The sequence below is a fragment of the Halichoerus grypus genome, chromosome 2, assembly GCF_964656455.1.
Source record: "Halichoerus grypus chromosome 2, mHalGry1.hap1.1, whole genome shotgun sequence".
Classification (NCBI taxonomy): domain Eukaryota; kingdom Metazoa; phylum Chordata; class Mammalia; order Carnivora; family Phocidae; genus Halichoerus; species Halichoerus grypus.
The window spans coordinates 42,619,278-42,645,281 of NC_135713.1; the positions used below are offsets into that span (position 1 = coordinate 42,619,278).

The 26,004-nt window shown below is 50.6% G+C and overlaps 2 protein-coding genes across 5 annotated transcripts in view; one reads left to right on the plus strand and one right to left on the minus strand.

The window, feature by feature from the left end:
- Positions 1-13,512, minus strand: part of FAT2 (FAT atypical cadherin 2) — an 81,782-nt gene extending 68,270 nt beyond the window's left edge. Inside the window, exon 1 of the mRNA XM_078066758.1 lies at positions 13,273-13,512. The gene's annotated coding sequence lies outside the window, so the exon portion shown is untranslated. The remainder of the gene's footprint in view (positions 1-13,272) is intronic.
- The window catches only part of SLC36A1 (solute carrier family 36 member 1), a 275,737-nt gene that overhangs the window by 122,221 nt on the left and 127,512 nt on the right, over positions 1-26,004 (plus strand). The window contains exon 11 of one of the 4 annotated variants that reach the window (XM_078066765.1): positions 18,203-18,220. The exons of 2 other annotated variants lie outside the window; for them this stretch is intronic. In XM_078066765.1, coding sequence (XP_077922891.1) covers positions 18,203-18,204 — 2 coding nt within the window. In that variant the 3' untranslated portion in view covers positions 18,205-18,220. Of the gene's footprint in view, positions 1-6,815; positions 6,835-18,202; positions 18,221-26,004 lie in introns of those variants that run through there. One more of the 4 variants, XM_036087678.2, reaches the window with a different exon arrangement.

A 26,004-nucleotide genomic window follows, 5' to 3' on the forward strand; every position in this document is an offset into this window, starting at 1 on the left:
GTGCAGCACTGGGTAGAATTGATAGTCAAGAAAGTGGGCTTTCTGGGGCGCCTGGGTGGCTCAGTCGTTAAGCGTCTGCCTTCGGCTCGGGTCATGATCCCAGGGTCCTGGGATCAAGCCCCGCATCAGGCTCTCTGCTACGTGGGAAGCCTGCTTCTCCCTCTCCCCCTGCTTGTGTTCCCTCTCTCGCTGTGTCTCTGTCAAATAAATAAATAAAATCTTTAAAGAAGGAAAAAAAAAAGAAAAAAAGAAAGAAAGTGGGCTCTGGAGTCAGATAGACCTGGCTTCAGATCCCAGCTCTACCATTCACCAGCTGTGTGACCTTGGGCAGTTATGTCACCTCTCTGGTCCCAGTAAAAGGGATATGGTCTAGGTACCTATTTCACGGAGTTGCTGAGAAGGCTAAATGAGTCAATGCATGACAAATAGCCAGCACTGGAATACACTCAGTGCAAGTTAATTATTGTACCAACATCACCATTATTATGAACTTATTATGACCCTCATTTTGTAAATGAGAAACTGAGCCTCAGATAATTTGAAGGCTCTGCCCAGGTTCATCCACCTAATAGGTGGTGGATTCAAGTGCCAGCCAATATTTGGAATCCATATTCCAAGAAGAGACACTCAGAGAGGGCTGGTGTAGCTGGAGCCAATTATTTAGAACAGCACTCTCCAAAAGAACTTTCTACAATGGTGGGAATGTTCTATATCTCAGATGTCCAATATGGGAGCCACTAGCCATGTGTGGCTATCAAGGACTTGAAATGTGGCTGGTACAACTGAGGAGCTGAGTTTGTGATTTTATTTAATTTAAATTTAAATAGCCACATATGACTACTGGCTACTGTGTTGGCCAACTCAGCTCTAGAGAACGAGGCACAGAAACCAGGAACCAAGGATGCTTGGGATTCAGAGAAGGATGCAGGGTCCCCCTATGTGGTAGGCACAGTGGGCACACCCAGGGCCATGGTACTTTCAGGGACCCCTGAAAATGTTTTAATTTCTATTAAATTCAGAAGAAAGAAAACAAACTTTGGGGTTGAAGAGAATATTTTCATATAGAAAAATATATTTATCTTTATACTGACATTACCATAAGATATAACTTCTAATATTTTTTCATGGATGAAGCAGCTATATTGCCTGGGACCCTTGGATATCTTAATGGGACCCTGGGGAGATGAATATGTGATGGAAACAAAGGACTTCCGGGCACCTGGATTTTGAGGACACAAAGGGACAAAGTGGGGAAGGATGAGAAGATGTTTTGTTATTGGGCCTCCTCTGCCAAAGTCATTCATTCATTCATTTATTCGTTCAGTGCTTATTTACTGAGGGCCTACCTTGTGAGGGCATTCCAGAACAGAAAACAGATGAGGTCCCTGGTCTTATGGGGATTCTCTTCTAGTAGCAGAAAGAAAGAGATGATAAATCAGGGTAACAAGTGTCATTAGAGCAGGGCGAGGGACACAAAGTCTTCTTGAGAAAGGGTTTTAGGTAGAAGAGAACAGGCAGTTCAGAGTCCCCAAGGCAGGAACAAGGAGGTTGTGCACATAGACCAGGGGGAGCAAGCACTCTCCAAAGTCTTGAGAGTGCTTCCCAGACACTGAGGGTCTTTCAGCTACTGTTTATCACCAAGGTCCATTTTCTAATGGAAGAGAAACCCATTTGTGCCCACATCTCTCTCCACATCGTGAGACGATGGCTATAGGCATTCTAGTTTGCAGACCCTGACACTCAGTGAGGCCCAGAGGGAGCAAGGTCTCTTCCTTTTGGGATCCCATATGGATCCATGGGCTTTGCATTTGAAGCTGAAAACTCCCTAAACCAGAAGCACCCCAGAAGCAGCGGGCTCAGGGTGGAGAGACAGGAGGGGAGGAGTCCTGCCCCATTTCTTGGGGGGCTCTCTGGCCAGAGTAGTTTGTAAGATGAAAACCAGCTCCAGCTCTGCAGAGCAGAGAATATTTATCCATCAGAAGCTTGAGAGACAAGCAGGGGAACAGAGCATGTCCTCTAGGTTCTACATTTGTGCCCTGGAACAGATGGGGACGCGAGTGTGAAGTCAGCCTTGTGGGAAGGCCCGTGGGAGCCCTCGATTTTCTCCTTCTGGCTGGAAAGGCACTAGGAGGTCCCATATGGGAGGAGGGGTAAAGAGAGGGGAGAAGGGCTGTCCTGAAGGTCTGGGTTTGGGGTGGCTCTCTGGGAGGGAGGAAGGTTGTATTCTGAAGTTATGGGATAGACTCCCCCAGAGGACTGGAGAGCCTCTTTCAGAGAGTAGCGCATCTTGCAGAAGCCAGAATGTCCCTGCTACATAGCCTCGTCTAGTGGGGCACTTCCTGTCTGTGCTTCCTGCCACTCTGATCCAGTGGAATTCTTTGAAAAGGGTGAGTTTTCAGACATGTTGACACCAAGTTCCAAATTGAGTGACCTTGGGTAACTAACCTAACCCTCTGAGCCTCTGCTTTTCCTCATCTTTAAAAGAGAGATACTAAATGAACCCACCTGAGACAGTTGTTCGGAAGGTTTGACTAGATGGTTCATATTAAATGTTTAACACAGTACATGGCACCCAGCAGTCAAAGTAAATGCTAGCTGCTGTTACTGTTAAACCATCATTATCATTATGTAAAGTGGATTCAACAGAGCTGGTGCTGCGATAGATGTGAATTGGGGGTACAGAGCCCTGTCTCCCATTTGTTGCCACCTCCACCCTCCCAGGCATCTCTGTGACAGTCCCAGGCCTCCTGAGGGCACAGGTGAAAAAAGACTGGGAGTCTAATCTGTTTAGAAAGATGGGAAAACTCTGCCCAGGGAAGGGAAGGCATTGTATTAAATCACATAGGACGGCAGTGGCACAACTAGAACCAGAACCCAGTCTCCATGTCCTGGGCTCTCCACACTGACCAAGCTGCTCCCCCAACCCAGCCTTTCTCCCAAGGTGCAGGCTCCTCGGGAACCCACAAAGTCACCAGCCAGAAAGAGATTGCAGGGGAAGGAGCCAGGCCTCAAGGTCAGACCTGACCTCCATCCTGCCTCTGCTTGCATCTAGGGGCATGGCTTTGTCTGTCTCAGCCTCAATTTCCCCATTTGTGACATGGAGATAGCAGTTCTTACCTCATGGAGGATTTAATGAGCTTCTGCATGGACGGCATTCAGCACAGTGCCAGGCACACAGAAAGTAGCTAATGTTATTACTATTATTAATTATTACTATTGTAAAAATCCAGTAATGTTACTACTATTACACTAGGTGTTCAAAAAGTACGTGTGGAAAGAGGGAACTATTCTCTGTATGTGTACTGATCCCAGCCTATGTCCCGGAGCTCCTTGCTAAAGCACCCTTCTACACACACACACACACACACACACACACACACACACACACACACGGGTCTTTGTGACTTCCCTTCTCTTGTGCAATGATCTGTAACAAAGCACAAGCAGCAGCTTGAACAGCATCAAAATAATAAGAATAATTTCTATTCTTGGGCGCCTGGGTGGCTCAGTCGGTTAAGCATCCAACTCTTGGTTTCGGTTCAAGTCATAATCTCGGGGTCATGAGATCAAGCCCTGCTTCGGGCTCTGCACTGTGCGTGGAGCCTGCTTACGACTCTCTCTCTGTCTCTCTGCCTCTGCCCCTCCCCCTGCTCATGTGCACACACACACTCTCTCTCTCTCTCTCTCTCTCTCTCTCTCAAACAAGAAAAGAAAAGAATAATTTCTATTCCTGTCACCCTTTCCCCTGCAGTGGGTGCAGAGAGCTATTTGGTGTGATGTCATTCAGAGGCTGAGGGGGGCAGTGTGGTGGGCCTGAGGTGGCAGTGAAGACAGAAGGTGGAGAATGTTGTGGACGTACCCCAACAACATGAATTTCCTGATCTTTTTCATTCTGACACTGGCATGCTGGGCCGGCCTCTCCAGGCCCCATCCTCTGCGATCTGTATAATGAGGCCATTCAGGACAGCTCCCCTCTCTATCCAGGACACAGCAAGCTGCCTTGCCAGGAGCTAGCAGCCCCATAGCCACCAGTCAAGTGGACCCTGTTCCTCTTAGCTGGCTCTGAGAAGCTGCTGGAATGGAAGCTTCTCATTGTTCTTTGTGCACGATACCATCGGCCACCCATGGCCACTCGCAGTCAGGTCTACTCTAACACAGGCACCCCGGGGGCAGGGAGGCTACTGTCAGAGCCACATAACATGGTGGCCACCGGCTCAGGCTCGGGCCTAAGGCAGCCTGCTTTTGAGTCCCGCCTGGGTTTATGACCGTTGCTGACCGACTGAACCTGACTGAGTTTCAGTCTCTTCACATATAAATTGGAGAAGATAATCATCAGGGTGTAGTGAGGCTCAGTTCAGATGAAGTGCCTAAAACAGTCCTCACAATGGCTCACACATGAGCCGTCACCTGCAGACACTGTGATGATGAACCCCACTCCTTGGGTGTCAGGGGTCCTCGGTAACCCATCAGAGGGCCAGACAGGGGACCCAGTGGGAGCTGAGCAAAACCCCCTCATTTTATGGGACCTCTACTTGTTTATCTGAGAATTGGGACTGGTCCCTGCTCTCCTGCCTTAGTGGAGCTGACCCTCCACTGAGCTATTGTCGAATGATGCCCCAAGGATGCTGAGGTTTGGGGAATATGAAATGTTTACAGAGGTACAAACACTGGCCACAGCTGACATTTATTGAACATTGGAGAGGCCCCGTAGTAAGCCCTTGGCATGCAGTATAGCTTTTAAACTCACTCACAGCAACCCTATAATTATCCTCATTTTGCAGATGAGGTAAATGAGACTGAGAGAGGTTCCCTAACTTCCAATGCACACAGCCAGCATGTGGCCAAGGCGGGATTAAAATTCAGATCCCCTGTGTGTGATCTGATCACCTGCCTCTCCATGCTCGGGGGTTGGAAATAGCACTTGGGAGAGGGGAGGGATCATATAACCGTGTGTCCTCTCAGCCCCGCAAACACAGATTCTCAGCAAAGGCTCTATCTCTGGCTCTCCCTCTCCATCCCATTCCCTCTGGCCGGGCCCAGCCTCGCCATGCTGTCTGTCCAGCGAGTCCAAACCCCTCTGAGCAGAAGTGCCTGGGACAAAGCTGGCAGGCGGGCAGGCCTGGGCAGGCAGGGAGCAGCATTCTAGCGGTGGGGCACGACAGGCAGTTCCGCTCTCTGAGGCCCCTGTCAGTGCAGTGCAGCTCGCTGAACCTGACCTCGGGGCTAGAGGCAGGAAAGGGTTAGTGATGATTGCGAGCAGCAAGGTGCATACTAATGAGATGTAAACCAACCTCTGCTGGTAGGCTCTGGGCCAAGGCCTGGAGTTCCACACTCAAGCCCCCTGAGCTCAGTCCATACCGATTTCCTCTTTCCCACAGTAACTCTGTGCTCCACTCCTCCAGGGCAGACACAGAACAGAACCACTGGGCCCACTGTGTTCTCCCCAGACAGAGCTGGCCATTGAATGGAACCAGTGGTTCCCACCACTGGGAATTCCCTAAGGGGGTGGGGTGCCAGCCCCCAGCCCCACCCCAGATCTACTAAACAAAATCATTAGGGGTGGGGCTCAGGAATAGATGTTTAACATGTTCCCAGGGTGATTTTGGTGGGACTGGTGTTTGGGATCTGCTGAACAAGGTCATCTCTTCCTTTAGAATCCTGTGTTCTACCATGCCTCCTTTCAAAGTGGATATCCCATACCTGGCCCTCTCCTAGGTCCCAGTGGAGAGGGGTAGGGAAGGGAGGAAAAGACCGCAAGGTCCTAAGAAGTGCTTCTCAAATGTCAGTGTGTTAAAAATCACAGCCTCATCTCTGTCTGATTGAGTAGGGCTGCGGCGTGCTCAAGTGCACGCTGTCCCCTGTAGGTGGTCTGCTGACTACTGTGGGGGGAACACTGGCCCCCCGGGCAAAGCAGACACAAGGTTATCTCTAGAGTCAATTAGCAGAGCAGACAGAAAGGGAAAGTGACAGGTCTGATTCCTGTGTCCGACTTTCACCTGAGAGTCTCTGAATCTGCAGATCTCTCCGTGCATCAGCATCTCAGACCCCGGAGGCGATTGTTTATCTTGCTGTGGTCGGGTCTGTCTATCTTCTGGATAGACACTCAGCCCCATGAACCATGTTCTACTTGCAGTAAATAGAACTGAACCGGAATAAAGGGTTTCCAGCCACATACGTGTACACCTCATGACCCAGTAGTCCCACTCTTAGGAGACACAACAGAAATGTGCACACATACTCACCAAAGGCTCACACAGAATGTTCAGAGAAGTGCTATTATAATAGCCCCACAGTAGAAACACGCTGAAGGTCCACCAAGAGCAGAATGTAGGATGCTCATCTAAGGGAAATACTAAGCAGCAATGGAAATGAAGTATTGCTCCAAGCAACAATGCAGCTGAATCCCACTGACATAGTGTGCAGCAGAAGCAGCCATATGCAAAAGAATACATACTGTACTCTTCAGCTATATCAAGGCAAACTTATCTGTGGACTAGAGTAAGATAAAGTTGCCCTTGTGAGGGTATTAGTGACTGGAAGGGGCACAAAGGAGGTTTTTGCAATGGTGGTAAGGCTCTGTTTCTTCATCTGGGAGCTGGTTAGTTTCTGGAAAGTTCATTGAGCCATACACTTATGATTTGTGCATTTCTTGTATGCATATTATACTTCATTAAAAAGTTTTCTGAAAATGCTAGTAAAGGACTTCAAAGAACTTTTAATAAAAGGGAAGACATTGAAATAATAAAAGCATTCTGACTACGGCACATTGCGCGGGATTTCATTGCTTATGGGATCTTGGACTCTTCCTGCCCCAGGACCAGGAAGGAGATAGTTCTCAGAAACCAAGAAGCGCGGGAGCTGTGCCAGGGCATACCAGGACCATGGAACACCAAAGACTCAGCAGCTCCCTCTCCCCACCCCCACCTGGCCTGCCCTCCACAGAACCGCAAGGACAAGGCAAGCCCGCTTTCCACCGGGTTCCCAGGCTCAGCTGAGTCCCTGTTCCCTGGGGTTTACTTCCTGAAGCACTTTCTATCCTCAGAGCAGTTTTTGATCCCCTCAAAGACCCTATGAGGGGAGCAAAGAGTATTTCCATTTTATAGATAGGGAAGTTGAGACCTGGGGGTGGGGGGCAGCGGTCAAAAGATTTGGCCAAGGTTGGGGCGCCTGGATGGCTCAGTCATTGGGCGTCTGCCTTCGGCTTGGGTCATGATCCCACGGCGCTGGGATGGAGCCCCACATGGGGCTCCCTGTTCAGCGGGAAGCTTGCTTCTCCCTCTACCACTCCCCCTGCTTGTGTTCCCTCTCTCACTGTCTCTCTCTCTCTCTCTCTCTCTCTCTGTCAAAAAATAAATAACATTGAGGGGCGCCTGGGTGGCTCAGTTGTTAAGCGTCTGCCTTCAGCTCGGGTCATGGTCCCAGGGTCCTGGGATCAAACCCCGCATGGGGCTCCCTGCTCAGTGGGAAGCCTGCTTCTCCCTCTCCCACTCCCCCTGCTTGTGTTCCCTCTCTCACTGTGTCTCTCTCTGTCAAATAAATAAAATCTTTAAAAAATATAAATAAATAAATAAATAAAATAGGGGGAAAAAAAAAAAAGATTTGGCCAAGGTCATACTGCCAGCAAGTGGCCCAGTCAGGACTCAAACACAAGTCTTCAGATACCAAGCCCAACATTCCTTTGGCTACACCACAGATGGGCTCTTCTCAGGAATAGCCATGCTTCATTACTGCGTGAGCACTTGGCCTGTGGATGTCAGAGTCCTTCAACAACCCAAGGATGGAGGTACTATCATTTTATCCCCATTTTACAGATAAAAAAACTGAGAGTCAAGAGGTCCAAGTGCCTTAGTCAATGGCCAGTAAGATGGCATGTGGATTGGAAAAATGGCCTCTCCAGAGTCCGAGCTCTTTAGTGGTTCCCAAACCCAGCTGGACCTCACCTAAAGTTCTACTGGAGCATGTAAAAATACAGATTCTCTGGTCCCACACCCAGATCCCACATTCTAGTGCTATAGACTCAGGATGGGGCTGAGGAATCTGTATTTTTAAAAACAGCCCTGGGACACCTGGGTGGCTCAGTCAGTTAAGCGTCTGCCTTCGGCTCAGGTCATGATCCCAGTGTCCTGGGATCGAGTCCCACATCGGGCTCCTTGCTCAGCGGGGAGTCTGCTTCTCCCTCTGCCTGCTGCTCCCCCTGCTTGTGCTCTCTCTCTCTCTGTCTGTCCCTGACAGATAAGTTAATTAAAATCTTTTAAAAAATAAATAAAATTAGTCTTTTAAAAAAAAAAGTAAAAACAGCCCTAGGCATTTGGGTAGCTCAGCCCTAAACTAGGCTGCCACTGAAATAGGACAGTAAAAATAAAACAACTTAAAGGTAAAGTTTCATTTACAACTTCCAAATTACCTCACTGAGCCTCTCTAATAATTAGAGTTCTTCTAACGATGGTACACAACCCCACAAGAAGGTATTTGACAACAGCCCAGCTGGCTGGGTAATCACTATGTCTGTGTGTGTGAGGGGGTGGGGGAGTGACTGGGGAGAGGCATCAGGAGGGCTCTTGGGGAGCTGCGGGGTCTGCTTTTGCCCTGGTTGCTGGTTAGCCACTATTGTGTTCACTTGGTAAAATTCATCAAGTTGTAACTTACAATTGATGCGCGTTGTTCTTGAATGTTTACAAGAAGAAAAAAGAGCACAGTCAGACACATTGTATAAGGAATCTTTAGAGTAGAGACTTATATAAGGGATCCAATAGGGTTCTTCTAATCATGTGCTTCCAAGAGTTTGAGATTCTAGGATTTGAATTTTCCAAGATGCTATGATTCTCTTGAGTCAATTCCCAAGACTTCAGGAGCCCCCCAGTCTGTCATAGTAGCTAATGTCTAATGAGCTTTGAACGTGTGCTGGGCCCTATGCTAACAACTTCTGTGAGGCAGATAGCATGTATACCCTGCACCCCCAGAGAGGGAAGTGATGTGTCCAAGGTCACACATAGACAGCAGTGCAGGCAGGACCGAGGCCGAGCACCCTGGCTCCGGAGCTCATGTGCCCAACCCTGGCGCAGTACTGATATCCAGCTCTGCCCCTTCCCAAGGCTAAACTCCTAGGCATCTAAAATACTGCAGTTTGGGGCCACGCAGTCATGCATTTGCTGGGAGGATCCAGAGGGAAGGGGATGCTGCAGGTACGGAGAGCAGCCCTGACCTGGGACGCGTGAGCACGCGCACACTAACGTTACCCCGCAGCTGGCCCATGTACGGTCCTGCCCCGCTTGCACCCAGCCAGGCCAGCTGCTGTGGGCATTGGAGCCAAATGGGAACTGGAAAATGGAGAATTCTCCACTGCGGGCTCCCTGCCCCCAGCACGGGGATGGACAGGTGCCTCACAGGGGCCACTCCAGTCTCAGGAACTGGAGAAGACTCAGGACTGAGAGAAGGGGAGGGATTTCTCTCTTCCACGGGCTCCGAACTGGAAAATGTTTGAGGCATCACCTCTTTCATACTCCTTGGCCTGTCACATAAGGCCTGCAATGACCTGGCCCCAGCCTACCTCTCAGTGCACGCCTCCAGCCGTTCTGCACCCAGCTGATAGTCTCCTGCATGCACCTGCTGCACCTTGACACATGCTACTTTCTCTTTCTGAATTGCCTTTCCTACTTGTCGTTATTCAGACTTCAAAACTGATGTTTAGTACCAGCACCTCCAAGAAGCCTTCCTTCGCTGACCTATAACTGGGCTGGCTGTCGCTCGTGTGGGCCCCCAGGCCAGTCCGAGTTTGTCTCTATATTACCACCTCCCTCAAGGTACTAAACCGTCCATTTATAGGCCTGCCTCCCCCAGCCGTGAATCTCTGGGGGCCTGACACACCGTTGGCGCTCATTAGGTGTAGTGAGTAAGTGCCCGGAGGACAGAAGCTGTGGGACAGAGGGGAAGTGGCTGAGCCTCTCTGGGGGTCTCTGTCTCCACACGGAGAACAGCACGGACGGCAGAGGAAGCGCTCCCGGGCCATGCCTGCTGACGTCCAGGGCAGGTGTGCAGAGCAGGAGGTCCTCGTGGAACGGTCTAACCTGGCGACAGGCACACAGGAGGGCCGGTAAATGGGAGCTGCCCTTTCCGTGTTTAAATCCCGTGCTCAGCAGTGGCTCCCCGCGGCTGCAAACGACCCAGGACACCGTTACAAACTGGTGGCTTGAGGCAAGAAATTCAAAATCTATGGTTCCATCCGTAAAATGGGACCAACGATTCTTGGAGACTCCAGGGAACTCCTGAGGCTCCTCTAGGTGTACAGTTATGATACCTGCCGACTCGCTGGCGGGAGTGACGACGCGGCGGGCTGGTGGGCGTCAGGGGCCGGGTCCGATCAATGAGGTTTATGTCCCCTGTCCCCTGAAGGGCAACGCAGAGTCTAGCCATCGGCCTGGTTGTGGATCCCAAATTGCATTCTGAGGATGTGAAGACGATTCGCTGGCCTCCTAGATGGTTGACCCCACTAGGAAGCAATACCCTTTCCTGAGCCAGACGCTGAGAGAGGGGCTGAGGTGAGTGAAAAGGTGTGGGGAGTAGTCCTGCCTTCCCCGCTCCCTTGCTGTGTGACCTCAGCCAAATGCTCAGCGTTCTCTGGCCAGGCTGCCGTGTCTCCATCTGTCTGATTCAATTATCTCTAAGGATCCTTCTGCACCCCCGCCCCCCACTCTTATTGATCTGTGATTGGGTCAGGCTAATGCTTAGTTCCTCTAAGTGACAGTTCTCATCTATGAATTAGAAATGAAGATTCATTTGTTCTCTCAGCAGCTATGCAATGAGCATCTTTGATGGGCCAGGCACTGTGCTGGACACGGGGGCCAGAGCAGTGAGCAACACTTGGTAGGAGAGACAGTACCCGAAAAAAACCCCTCAGATAATTAATAACTGCAACTCTGATTTGTTTTACGAAGGAAGACTTCAGGGCACTGTGAGCTGGTCTCCACCCAGGGGAAGCAGAGTGAGCTGGTTAATTGATGACCGTGAGCATAATGAATACGACCTTGTGTGCTACATGCATGACCTCATTTAAGTGTCACATCCATCTCTGAGAAATGGACTATCATTAGCCCTCTTTCTCATATTAGGAGACTGAGGTTTAGAGAAGTTGAGGCCCAGGTCATATAACTAATAATATCCAGGATTTGGATCCACATGTGTCTTTGTAAGCCTGTCTAGAAACCCCCATTATAAATGTAAGCATTAAGACCATTAGCCATAGAAATAGTAGCATTCAGATTCTGAGCCAACTCGGCTTGTGCTGGCGACCCAGGAAGCATGGGAAACTTCTAGAGGCTCTGCCCTGTCCATTTCCAAAGGAGCCCAAAAGGCAGGGCCCATCCAGGGGGCATAGAAGGTCCCTGATTGTACCGACATCATTGCCTGGTTTTCTTTAAGACATGGCCCTTACCCCACATTCTCCTACCTGGCCCCACCTGGCCAGCAGGAGTGCCAGCACCATGGCCTGTCATGGGGTAGCTGGAAGGAGAACTTCTAGCCTGAGGTGAGTTCATTTGAACCCAGGGAAGAATGTGCAGGGAGCGGAGCATGGTGGCCCAACTCACAGAGGACTGGTGTAGAGCAAGCCTGGCCGCCCCTCCCTGTAGAAAGCACAACCGCAGCTGACACAGAGGGGCTGGAGAATGTCCGTGCCCTTCTGGGTCTGTCGCCTGAGTCCTTAAAGAGACCACTAAGAGTCATGGAATCATGGGGGGGCGGGGTTCCAGGGAGACCTTGACTCCCTCTAGCTCCTCTTCCATTTTACAGATGATAAGCCGGAGGCCTGGGCAGCTCATGGGAGAGGGGGGTGTCACTGCTGCATTCTGTCAGGCTAGCCAATGTCATGGACTCAGCACCTCCCTGCCACAGTGTAACCTGTGGTCCCTGGAGAACAAGGGGGGAAACCTGAGCTTGCCCCCAGGTTCCTCACCTGCAAAATAGACAGCCATTCCTACTTTGCTTACCCAACAGGCTTACTGGGGTGAATCAGTTAAGAATGGATCATAACATTAATCTAGCCACCTTTATTTTATATGTAGGGAAATAGGCCCAAAGAGGTATGGAACCATCTTACACCACACAGCCTGTGAGTTTCAGAGACATGAATAATGAAATTCTCTTTCCATCCTCCTTCAAAAACTCACAATTTTCAAATGACCATGCATACTCAGCCCAGTCCCTAAACACAGGAAGCATTCAGCCAGGATCAACAGTAACAGTAACTATTAGGAGTGCTCTGCACGGAGGGCTCTGTTAATCTGCCCAGGTTCAGCTCCCCATCTGTAAAAGGAGCCCCGAGCCTGCTTCTCTACCTCTCTCTCCTGAACCAAGGCCGCCAGCGCCAGAGTGTGGCAGGGAACAGAGGCAGCCCTTCTGAGCCCTCAGCAAACCCCAGCATGCTCTGCTGCTCCCCACAGTTGGGGCATATAGCACACCCTCTCTGCAGTGGAGGGCTGAACTCTGGCCTGGTGGCTCTGCTCAGCGTTCCACTTCAGCTCACCTGCCTCCAAAGATATGCATCGGATTCCTGCTTCCCCCAAGACAGGGGAGCAGAACTGTTCCCACTCACCCCACGCCGGGGCTGCCTCTGCTGTCTCTCAGACTCACAGCCTTTTACAACCCTCAGAGATGGTGAGCACCCTCATTTTATAGCCAGGACAGCTGAGGTTCTAATCAGGGTGCCTCAAGAGCCACACAAGAGCCAGGGCTGGCCAGGTTATCTGACTGTCCCGCAAGCCCTCCTTCCCTCCTCTACACCAGGTGGCTTTTCTGTAATAGGACTCCTTTGCCCCCCTGGACACACACAAGAAGCCAGCACTTCTTGGTTCCCTGGCCCCAGCACTTCCCCTCTAAAACCATGCAAGAAAATGTCACCACATCCCCCGGAAGGCTCATCTTCAGAAAGCCTATGCGGAGACTTTCATTCTTCCAAGGACACGACTCCAACTTTTCACACGTGCAAATATGACCTTGCTCCTTCATGAGATCAAAATCCTGGCCTTGTCCATTCCTGGGCCCCAATCCCCAGCCCGCAGGCTTGGGCTGGCTACATCTCTGGCTTCATTCAGCGTACCTAGGCACCTGGGGCCCAGGTGTCCCTGCCCTACCCCCACCATGCCTGCCCCTTTCAAATCCTGGTCCTGTCCCCACCGTCCAAGAGCCTTGGAATGCCCCCACCTGCTCTGGAACAAGGCACAAGAATGGATTCGCTTTGCAACCCCCTCCCCCAACCACCCATCCTCCAGCAGTCCTTACCTATGCCCTTCAGGTAGGGGAGGGTGCCCCAGGGTGGGCTGCTGGGCTGGAGCCCTTTCCACACGAACCAGGCTGACAGGCTCCCGAGGGAGGTGCAGAGACTCAGAGCAGGAAAGCCCGAAGCACTCGCACTCCGGAGAGGCTGCTGAGAAAGTTGGAGTAGGTGTGTCCCAGCCCAGGAGGGGGAGGAGGAAAAAAGAGGTGGGCGAATTGAGGCGGATCATCCCCTCCTGCCAGCTCTCTGTCTCACGGAGAGGGAGGGAGGAAGCCAACTGGTTTGTGGCCCAGAACTCACAGTGGGGAATCGAGTCATGGAAAATGACGGCTGGAAAGTTGCTGAGAAATCAGGCGCATCTCCACCTCCCTCCTGGGTTTGACAGAGGGATAAACTGAGGCCCTAGGCAGGTAATACTCGCGGGGGGACCAACAGAGACCATGAGGGGACTGGGGAAGGACCCGGGTTGCTAAGCTCTCAGCCAGTGTTCCCTCCACATTCCTCCCTGACACTACAGGTCTGAGACCACCCCCACACCCCCACTCCTGCCCCAGGCCCAGTTCAAAACCCTGGTGCTCCCACCTACAAGCTCAGTAACCTTGGGGGAAATACTGAGTCAGAGCCTCAGTTTCCCTTTTTGAAAAGATGGGGATAATAATAACTCTTACCTCATGAGGAGTCAATGAGATAAAGGTTAAATGGAAATCACTTAGCAGGGAAAGTCTCCTGTAAGAGGTGATTCTTCTTCTTACTGTTACTAGCTGTGACTTTCTCCATAAGCGGCTTAACCTCTCCAAGCTCTGGCTGCCCCATCTGTGAAATGGGGGTACCAAGAATCCCGGCTTCATAAGGTTGTGCAGATTCATGGGATAGATAATGTGTGTAAAGTGCCAAGCACAGAGCCTACATCTCACTGGGAAGCAAGACATCTTAGTTTTGGTACGATTTATGGGGTGCCTCTCTGCTGTGGTTCCCCAGATGACTCTAATGTGCTCCCTGGGTTGAGAACCAGTGTTTTAAGGGAAGGGAAGAAAAGTCAGACAGGAATTAGCCCTCCTCCCTCTCTCGCTGCTGTGCTTCTTAGTTATAGAATGCATTCATTTGCTTGTTTTCTGTGAGACTCTATACCTACCCTCTTCCAGGGACTGTAGCTGGTGCTGGGGACATAGAGGTAAACGAAACAGTTCCTGGCCACCCCCCACCCCAAGTTGAAAATGACTCTACAACCATCTATCCAGTCCCTTCCCCGCTCCCCAGGACTTGCAGCCCCTCTGCAGCTTCCCTGGTGAATAAGTGAGACTTTGCTTGCATACCTCTAATTATAGGGAGCTCATTACCTCTCCCAGCAGTCAGTTCTGACTCTTGGCATCTTTATTTGATGTTCAGCTGAGCCCCAACCCTTGAACCTGCATAATAAACAAGAATTCTACATATCTCGGGGCGCCTGGGTGGCTCAGTCGTTAAGCGTCTGCCTTCGGCTCAGGTCATGATCCCAGGGTCCTGGGATCGAGCCCCACATCGGGCTCCCTGCTCGGCAGGAAGCCTGCTTCTCCCTCTCCCACTCCCCTTGCTTGTGTTCCCTCTCTCGCTGTCTCTTTCTCTGTCAAATAAATAAATAAAATCTTTAAAAAAAAAATTCTACATATCTTTATTATTACCATTATTATAAGCTATGTGATCCAAGGCAGATGATTTAAATTTGCCAAGTCTCTGTTTCCTCGATTTTTAAATGGGCTGACAATTCCTGGGGCTGCTCAGAACAGGTCTGTTTTCTCTGCCATGTGACCACAACTGAGGTCTGTTTTTATGGCTAGGATGTGGTTTTCTAGGAGTTTAGGCTGGACCCTAAGGATAACTGGAAGCATTAAGGTTCTGGTCTCGGTGCTTATGAAGGAGTAATGAGGCTCTTGGCTCTTTCCCAGCTCTCAGGAGCTATTCGTTCATGAAGCCACTGTGGACTGCACGCTTGGGGATCTGTCACTAGCACTGGGGAGGACCACGGTGCCAAGCAGGCTGCCATGGTATGTTGCCCAAGACGTCCAGAGGAGAATCCCCCAGGCCTCTCTCCTGCAAGCTACCTCAGCCCTGGATGAGAGGCCTGGGGATAGGCAGCATGAGGGGAGCTCCAGTGGGAAGACTAACCTGGGCAATTATCCACCTGACTGATTGCCGCCCAAGTCTCTGAGTCTCGGCCGATTAGGCATTAACCCGAGGGAAGGTGGCTGAGTGGCCCCATGAGCCCTTTGACTAGTCATGTGCGGAATAGCAGGCGGCTGTCTTCCCTCAGGTCCCTATCTAGGCCAAAGCTGGCCTTCAGCCTGTCCAGTGCAGAGCAGCCTGCAGCCTAGGGAGGGAAGGGAGGGATGAATATTGGTATGGATTGCAGAACCCTGTAATGCCACTGACATTCATCCCCTCTCCACTTCCCCGTCACTCCTGACCCAGGCCCTGGTCCTTCTTCCTTCTGGCCCCAGGACCTGACCGGGGCATCTGCTGGCCTCTAGTGCCCTGTGCACCAGGGAAATTGGACTCCTCAGGGTCCCCCAAGCATACCTGGAGACTTCTTGAAGACAGCTTTCTGGACATCTAAGATTGTCCCTATCCTAGTACAGCCCATAGGCCACCTCCCCTCCGTGAGCTCCCCCAACCATGCCCCTGACCTGAGTGAGAAGTAATAATAACAATAATAGCTAATCTTTATGTCAGGCACTCAACTCAGCACTCTGCGGGGATTATCTCATTTCTCTGAACACCACCATAGTGGATTAAGCACTGTTATCATGCTCTATTTTTCAGATGAAGAAACTGAAGCTCAGAAAAGCTTTAATTACTTGCCCAAGGTCACAGGTCTAGACTAAGCTAAGTTTCAAGCTCCCTTCTGTCTGAACTCCTGAACCACTGGGCTGCACTCTCCTGGGTCTGTCCGTCCCCGTGCAGCCCTCTGACGGAACCTCCTGTGTGACCCTCTGCTTTGGGTTCTACTTCCTATGTGCCTCTCTTCAGCCTGGCCCGCTCCACTGTAAGCTCCTCAGGGATGGACCTCTGTCTAACTCAGGGGTTCTCCACCAAGACAGCACGTTGGCGTCACCAGCATCCCCGGCATCACCTGGGTGGGCCTGGAGCACCAGGGTTTCCCACACAGCACCAGACACATTGTATTAAAAGGAATTACATGTGATCTGAATCATCTGTAGGCACCTAAATTTCCCTATCTCAACAAAGCAGGTGTTTGAACTCAGATCTTTAACTCCTAGCTCTGATGTTCTAAAATTCTAATATTCTTTACAAGGATGTTGTCAGCTTCTAAAGAGAGACCTAGCGAATAGTCTCTGTCCACCCCCCTACGTGCCTGAGGAAAGCCGTATTACCCTGTGGACTGGATGAGCTCTTTCTCCTCCCTCCTAGGTTTTCCTTTCCAGAACAATCTATCCACATTTGCCATGGGACAGAGTATAAAGGGGGGACCTGAGCAGTGATGAAAACTCTGACTAGGTGGCCAACTTCAGGGCGCCCATAAAGTCTGAAAGCACAGGTCGTATTATTTTCATTTTCAACAGACCGCACCCTTTTGATTCCTTTTGGGGCAGGCTAAAGTCTCAGGTTTCTTCAGTGAAAATCAGACACACATCATCAGAGACAGACAGCATATCACAGATGTGTGTGCAGGGTCAGCTGACCAGCATCCAGGCTGGCCCAGGGCTGAGGGGTTCCCAGGGATCAGGACTTTCAGTGCTACGACCAGGACAGTCCCAAGGAAACACCCTGGGACTGCTGGAGGGAACTGCTGTGTTCCTGCATTATGCGTATGTGTTGTATACCCAGAGTAGGTGCCCAGTGAGTGGGGTCCACCTGGGAAGACCAGCCTCGAGAGAAGATTCAGCTCACTGGGGACAGCTGGCTGAGGGACTGGCTACTTTGAGACAGCATGTCAATGAACTTGAAATGCACCTGTCATTTCCAGGGCTGGGGTCCCTTCCATCACACTGCCTTCTCCCTGGAGAGGGTCACACAGCAGGATGGGAGTGAGGCTGGGAGATAGGTACAGAGCAGAGACCCTGGAGTCTGGGCTGTGGACCTGTGGACAGGAAAGGCTCTAGAGGCCTGGCTGTCAAAGGGACACGATGCCTTTAAGGAGGATGAAGTCATCGGGGGCCGAGGCCACCTGGCTCTGTGAGGGCTGCAGCCTGCAGCCGAGAGGGGGAAGCAGAAGGTGGAAGGCAGGTGGGCCGTGGGGGCCGAGCTTGGGATGTCAGCTCTGCAGCGGACAGACGGGACCCAGCAGGAGTTGGAACAGCCAGCCCTGGCATTGCCTGGGGTGCTCGGGAATGTAATCAAACACTCAGCAGACCTGCTGGCCATGGGCACCTGGGCACCACCGGGCCCTCCAGCTCATCCTGACCCCCAGCTGGCAGTTCTGACAGGCTCCTGCCAGGAGAAGCGTCCGGCCTTGTTGGCCGAGCCGGTGAGCATGAGCTCATCTGCTGCCAATCGGCCCTCAGTCAGCCTGCCCCAGGCTGGCGCTGGCAGGTGGGGCTCTGGTGCTGAGAGCTACTGGAGCCGGGCTGGCTGGTTCAGTGGCCTTGGTTAGGTCACCCCATTAGGAAGCTGGGAGGGGGGGAGTCACTCTGAGGTCTGGAAACAGAGCCTCTGCTGTTATCCCCACCTTTACCTGCCCCCAGACTTGGGGCTCAGATGTGCTTCTGGCCAGGGAACCAGTACCCCTCCCATGTCCCCTTCTCCACAACCATGTGCTACATTTCCAGACTCATCTCCCCTTTCTCCCTCTTGTGTAGTAACAACAGCAATAATAATGATTGTGGTAATAGTAACTCACATTTGTTATAATTTATTAAGTGCTAGGCTAAGCATCATCTCCTATGATCCTCAAATAAATCGTCCTGATGAGATACTATTATTTTCATTCTCATTTTGCAGAGGAAGGAACTGAGATTCAGAGAGTTTAAAGTGACTTGTCCAAGGTCGTCATACCCTTAAACGGGAGATCGAGGATTTGAACTCAGTTTATCTACTTCTAAAACCCATGCTTCTATCATGGACATATTTAACCAAGTGTGAAAGCAAATATTGAGGCCACTCCATCTACCATGAAAGTGGGATGTGTCCCCACTTCAGGCCTGAGTCTGTTGATGGATCTTTTTGCTGCTGCTGATGGGGATGGTGGTGATAGTGGCTGGGTTTTTTTTCTTCTTATTTGTTTTAATTTTTAAACTGTTTCTAGGAAATAATTGTTGGGTGATGGCTTTATTTAATTCTGGAAGGCAAAAGGGACATAACTGAGGACTCATTCCAAGGCATATTTTAAGATCTCTGTGTCAACATTTATGGGATGACTTATTATACTTTTCTGTTAAAGGTTCTTCAAGTAAAACAACTTCATTTATTTAAAAAGAAAAACAAAAAACAAGAAACACATGCTTCTAGCCTCCCCCTTTATGTGATGCTCCAACCAAATCACAAGATTTGGATCCAAGGACTTGCCACCCGCATTTAGAAAGGCCTCACACTCGATTCAATGCTCCGCTGTATCTGTCTTGGAATCTCAATTAATTTGGCATCAGGTTCCCATCATCGCCACTTTGCACTGGGTCCGGCAGGTGATGCAGCCGGTTGGGCCCATGGGCCCGCCTGCTGCTGCCCAGCCTTGACCGAACCCCGTCCCTTTGCTCATGCTGGGCCTCTGTGCAGACTGCCATCCCTCCTGCGTCTACCTGGTTGTGCACCCACCTGGTCCATCACAAGGCTGCCTGCTCACGGGCATCTCTTAATCTCCCCCACTGCGCCTCCCCACCAACTGCGAGGGTTCCCGGGCCCTTGTGGAGCAGACTGCCTTGTTCAGGTCTCACAGTGAGGTCAGGGCGGGAGATCACTGTGTGGTCCTCATCCCCCTTGCCGTATTTGTCAGGGGGAAGGGAGCACAGGGTGAGGTTTGGATTTGAAATTAGATAGATGGATTCAACCCCAGCGCTGCCATCTGTATGTGCAGCTGTGTGGCCTAGGACAAGTTACTTAGCCTCTCTGGGTAGCAATGTCCTCATCTGCCATACGGAGGTAGTAGCGGTTCTTATCTTGCAGGAATTGTCGGGATTAAATAAGGGATGAATCAATAAAACACTAAGCAGGATGCCTGAGGCAAAAAGTGGTCGTTTTCTGGATCAGTCTGGTGTCTAATTCATCTGTGAATTTCCCATAGCTCTTCACATGGTGCTAAGGAAATGTGTGCGATGCGGAGGATGGATAGATGTGAAATTGCTTTGGGGATGCTGCAGGGCCATGAGTGTCGAGAAGGAGGATGTGATTTTACAGATGAAGAAACTGAGGCCTAGTGTCAGCTTTGCTGACCTGTTCAGGGTCTCACAGCCTCCCTTCCTCCCCGCCCTTGGTGCCTGGGTCCTGCTGGGTCACTTGAAGGCCATCAGGGCAGAGGCCCTCAGGGGCAGGAGTCTACTCTCTGCTGCCTGAATTCCAGAGGCAGCTCTGGCAGCCCAGGCAGCCCTGTCTCCCTCAGCAGCCACATTCCAGACATTCTGCCCAGGTTATGAAGAGGCTGGCCCTCAGGCTGGAACCCCGGAACCAAGGTGGCAGGGAGAGGGGCTCCGGTCTCCTGGGAGCAGGGATCGCTGGCCACTCTGGCTTCTTCAGCACCCCAGGCCCTCCTCACAGGCCAGACCTCAGGACTGGTTGTCCAGGGAAGGCTGCTCAGGGAAGACAGACTAGTAGCCCAGTAGTTTTCTAACTTCAGACCTGTAGGAATCATCTGGTGGGAGGGGGGAGGGGGGATGTTAAAAAGGCACATTCCAGGCCCCACCCCCATTACAGAGGGGCCCAGGATTCTGCTTCTTAAATGAGCCTCCAAGAGGGTGCACAGCCAGGTTTAAGGGCCGCTGATTCAGTCCCCTGTACAGGTGATCAATGGCGCAGCTGAGGTCAGGAGACAGAAGGGGTTGCCTACAGTCACTGGTTCCAAGGCCGTCCTCCCAAGAGCCACTGTTCCTTCTGGAAACAGGAAGCGCTCAGACGAAAACTGCACAAGGGCCGGGGAATGCAGAAGGGTGAAGGGCTAGAACAGGGCAGCTCAAAGAAAAGTTAGAAAGATGGGCAATATTTGCCCTTCTCACTCCACCACTGTCCTTGTGTCCCCTACCCACACCCCAGAGGCTGCCAACTGGTCTGACTCAGGGGTGCACGGAGCCCCAGCCCCTCCCACTTTGCTCTGGAAATTTGTCTACTGCCTTCATGTTCACTCTCCTGGTGGCTTTCCTTCTCGAGTCACCATGTGTAAGAGAGAGAGCACCGCCTTGGAGTAAGCATCCTGGGCTCAGGTCCCAACTCAGTCACTGCCATGCTGTGTGGTTTTAGGCAAGTTCCTTACCCTCTCTGCCTCCCAAGTTACTCATCTGTACAATGGTGGGCTAGACTAGCTTTTCTCAAAGTGCACTTCATGGATCAGCTGCACAGAAGCCCCCAGAAACTTGGTTAAAATGCAGATTCTCACACTTCCAACCAGATAAAATGGGCAAAAAAATTTGGAGAAATCTTATTTAAATTTTGCATTTACACAAATAAAACATGATACATTTTCCTCGTGAAATAATAAAACAGTACACTGAAGGTTAAAGTTCTCTTTGCCACCACCACAAATACCTTCTCCAAAGGCAACCAATATAATCATTTAGGTGTGTAACCTTTGTAGATATTTATATTCATACATAAATATACCAGAATGAAATATATAGCATCTGGAGGGTTCTGTTTGTTTGGGGAAGGAGGGTGGTTGTTACCATAGTGTCTTGTGTGTCATCCTGCAACATATTCACTCAACGGTTTGTCTTGGGGTCTTTTCATGGACTACACAGAGATCCACCCACACTTGGAGCTCTCCAGGTCATTCTGGGGCTCATTCAAGTTTGAGAACCTCTGAGCTAGATAAACACTGACATCACATCCTGTGAGTCTGACTGTAACATAGAGAAGGGGCAGAGTTAGCAGGATATTTCCCAAGAAGGATGGAAAGTCTGGCCTAATTGGAGTGTCCTTGGAACTAGACTCCACCACTCGGATGGGGCCCCCTACTTCCCTTCCCTTCCTCCTATTTCCCTTCCCTTCCCTTCCACTTCCTTCCCTCAGTGCCACACCCTCCTTCCCTTGACAGCCCCTGGTCACCCTGATGTCATCTGTGCAGGCGAGGACTGACTCAGGCTCTCCCTGCCACCCAGAAGGCGGCTCTGCACGGCTTTTGATGAGGCCTGACTGGTTTGACTTGGTACGGTAGTTCGTGGTTTCCCAACACCTCCCCTCTAGGGACTTTCAAGCACACACCATCTGTCTCTATGGGGAACTCAGGAGCTGTCTGGGTCTAAAGTAGTAACAATCTCTTCACTGTCCTCAAGGCTCTGCCATAGCTGTGGAACCTTGAGCAAGCCCCTGTCCTTCTCAGAGCTTCCCTCTCCCCAACTGTAAAATAAGGCTGTAGTCCGTAATCTCTGTGCCTGCAAGTACATCTAGCAAGCGAATCTATGCAAGTTTTGTTGAATGAATAAAAGTTGAAAAGTCCTTTCCAACTCCCAAGGACAGTGAATTCAAAGCAACCATTATGAATAAAACATTTACCATGTCCATGGCCCTAGACTGGGAACTGAGGAGGACAGAACCCTATAAAAGAAATGATGCAAACAGCCTAGTTGAGGGTCCAGTCATCCAGTCAATCAGTATTTCCCTGGAGTCTACCATGGGGCAGGAATAGAGGAACCAGGTCAAAGCAGTCAAGAAAGGACCAGGGGTCTACTCACATGCCATTGGGGAAGAGTGGAAGTCAGGAGAGAGGCAAATGGAGATTGTGGTCACACAGATTATGGGTCCTGCAGAAAGGTTGGAGAAGAAAGCATTCAGGGGGAAGATGAGGTATATAGACAGTGAAAGCAGGAGATATAAGTAGGGAGACTGTATGACACATGACGGGCTCTGAATAAATGTTTGCTAAATTGAATAGATAGATTATTATAGAGACAAACTCATGATAAATGGATACATAGAAATAGATGAGGGCATTAAATAGATGACAGAAATAAGCAGATGAAAGTAAGTTAGCAATGCATGGATAGATGGACACACGGATGGATGGGTGGATAGACGGGTGGATGGATAGATGAGTGGGTGGATGGATGGGTGAATGGATGGGCAAGCAGAGAGATAGATAATCTTGGTCCAGGATTATTGAATTTTGGATCAGGTATCTAAGTTTAGATTTGAGCCCCTCTGCTTATTGACTCTTACTGGCCATGTAACCAATGAGGGTTTTGTGCTACAAGTAGAGATGATCAGTCCAGTCTGCCCCCATCTCAGGAAATTATGAAAATTGCCTGAAATACTAGATGACAGCTCTGCATAAAGCTGCTTGCAGTTGTCAGAGTATAGTGTTTGTAAGCGAATCTAAAGGACTTCTCAGGCCTAGTTATACCTAAATAGGACAATGTGAGTGATTCATAAGGAATATAGTCAATGATATTGTAACAACATTGTGTGGTGGCAGATGGTGGTTACATTGGTAGTGAGCATAGTATAATGTATAGAGAAGTTGAATCATTATGTTGTACCCCTGAAACTAATGTGACATTGTGTGTCAACTATACTCAAATTTTAAAAATTAAAAAAAAAAAAAGAGTGACTGATAGAGGAATAGATGTGGGAGCTGGAATTTATATGACACACAGTAGGTCCCACTCCAACAAGTAACAGTTGAGCAAACCAAGGGCCTGGTGTTTAGGGACTGCTTCAGGTCGGTGTCTGGCTTACACACTTCTGTCTCGCCGTCCAAAGCATGCCATCTTCCCTGACGCAGCCCCGGCTATGATGCTCAGCTCTGCTTCCCTCTTCAGAATTATCCTGATAATTCAGCCTCAGGGACACGATGCAGAGCCCAGCAGCCATCAGGATCATCGGGGTGCCCACGGATTGTGGGGGCCCTCCCCTGGCCTCTAAATCAGAGTCCTTGGATGTGCCCAGGTTGAGGGTACCAAGCTGCTGTGGCTTGCACAGTTTCACTGGTTGGTGTCTGGCAGGGTTGAGACTTGAACCCAGCTGTCCTGCTGACTATTCCAGGGCCCCTGCCAGTGCCTCCTGCCCAAGGGCCAGGAAATGGCCCAAATGACCTCTTGATGGCCCTAATCTCTGGGATTTCAGACCCCTCAGCAACTACCAGACACAGCCTCCTCCAATTGCCTAAGGATTTTGAGCTAAGCCCGCTGGCTTTCTCGCGGCTGCTGGTGGGATCCTTGAAAACCCAGGGATAAGGGAGGCCTAAGGCAGATAAGTGGTTCTTGCTCCTCTTCCCATCTGGCTGGGCCCAGATGAAGGCCACTGTAATGCCTATAGTAAAGTCCCAGGCATGGAGCCATGGAGCCTTGCAGAAGTACTCGCAGAAACCCCAGGCTTGTTTCCCACAGTTGTTCTCAGCCCTGGGTGCTCGTTATAATAACCACCAGGGGGAGGTGCAGGTGGGGTCTGCCTGGGCCCACCCCCAGAGACTCTGAATGCATCAGGATGAGATGCCAGCCTGGGCATCAGACTGTGAAGACTCCCCAGGGAGCCAGAGTTAGGAAGCAGGGCTCAGAGGCATCCCCTCCCCAGGGACTTGCTGTGTTCCCACCTGGAGTGCTAAGCACTGAATCCCCATTTTCCAGATGGAGAAAATGAGACTCAGAAATGTTGGGCACCATGTCCCAGAGCACATAGTGTGCTCTTTAAAAGGTGCAGAAAAAGGGGCGCCTAGGTGGCTCAAGTGGTTAAGCACCCGACTCTTGATTTTCGCTCAGGTCATGATCTCAGCGTTGTGAGATCTGTGCCGGGCATGGAGGCTGCTTAAGATTCTGTCTCTCCTTCTCCCGCTGCCCCTCCACCCCCACCACCCCCACTTGCACTTTCTTTCTCTCAAAAAAAAAAGGTACAGAAACCAACCCCACCTGCCTACCTGGTGCAAAAAGGGAATTTAATGCATAGATATGAGCAACACAGAGAATGAATGAGAGTGCAGGGGTTATAGTTAGACCTCCCCAAAAGAGAAGAACCAGGTGGGAATGGGCAATCCACTCAGGCTGTCACCCCCAGAAGGACAGATGCCCCTTCTCTCAAGATCCAGATTGCTTAAGGAGGGTGGAGCTGGCTGAGCTTGGGTCCCTTGCCGGGCTGGGATGAAGGGAGGCTGACCCTGTACTTGTCTGGCCCTGAGAGTCAGTGCATCCTTAAATTTTGCACCCTACGGGCGCCTGGGTGGCTCAGTCGTTGAGCATCTGCCTTCGGCTCAGGTCATGATCCCAGGGTCCTGGGATTGAGCCCCGCATCCGGCTCCCTGATCAGCAGGAAGCCTGCTTCTCCCTCTCCCACTCCCCCTGCTTGTGTTCCCTCTCTCCCTCTGTTTCTCTCTGTCAGATAAATAAATAAAATCTTTAAAAAAAATTTTTGCACCCTAGGTGTCTTAGACACTTGGTGCCCTTCACCCTAGTGCTCGGCCGGGTCCCAGGCCTGCACCTTGGCCCAGGGTGGAGGGCACTTAGAGTGACAGCCCACTGAGACTGCATCAGATAGCCACTGGATGCCTCCCCAAAGGACACTGGGATGCCGTCAGTGAGAGGAGAGAAATAGATGCTGGGCAGGTGAAAATACAGGGGCTCACGCCCAGGCTTTAGAGCAGAGCAGTTAAAAACATGACTCTGGAGTTGACTGACTCTGGATTTAAATGAAGGGTCTCCCCTTAATATTTACTTGGCTTCAGACAAATCAGCTTGCTCTCTGAGCCTCCATGTGGTTATCAACAAAATGATGCTAATAATGGTACCGTCTATTGGTCTCTGTCTTCTGGCCCTTCATTCCATGCCCTTACCCCTACACCAGTGTTCTCAGATTTTCCAGTGTGGTCACCTAACTGCCCCTTTTAAAGAGCACACTATGTGCTCTGGGACATGGTGCCCAACATTTCTGAGTCTCATTTTCTCCATCTGGAAAATGGGGATTCAGTGCTTAGCACTCCAGGTGGAAACACAGCGAGTCCCTGGAGAGTGGACTTGGGTCCCTGGGGGCCTGGGGGTAGAGTCTGAAGCCACACACAGCAAGTACTACCTCCTCTGAGACATACAGCAGCCGTACCACCAGCAAGTGCACGTGGGGCATAGACCCCAGGAAGCCAGCGCCTATGTCCACACATGGTCATAGCAATGTCACTCGTAAAATCCAAACACTGGACACAAGTCGAATTTCCATTGGTAGTAAGATAGGTAAACAGAGCAAGACTGCATGACCAGAAAACTAGCAAACCCCCGCCACATGTAACGACACGGACGTCTCTCAGACAACATGTGGAGAGAAGGAAGCCAGACCCCAGCCAGCATCTGCTCTAGAATATGTGGAGCTCAGGATCAGGCAAAACTAATACTTCGAGCTGTACTATAAGTTCAGTGAACTTTACTGTATGTAATGCCCATGAAAAAATTTCTTAATTTAAGGAAAAGGAAAAGTATATAATTTTTGCAATCTATCCAAATACGTTTGTGCTTACTGTAACAATGATTTCTTCTGAAACGTCTCAGTAAAATGGACTGTCCTGGAATATAGGTCTTGTTTGTTGGGTGTATTTCAGCACCCCCTTCCGGATGCCCACCAGCCCTTGTAGGCACACTCCCTGGTTAAGAAGCTCCCCGCCCCCACTCCAATTGGCATGATTTCCATAA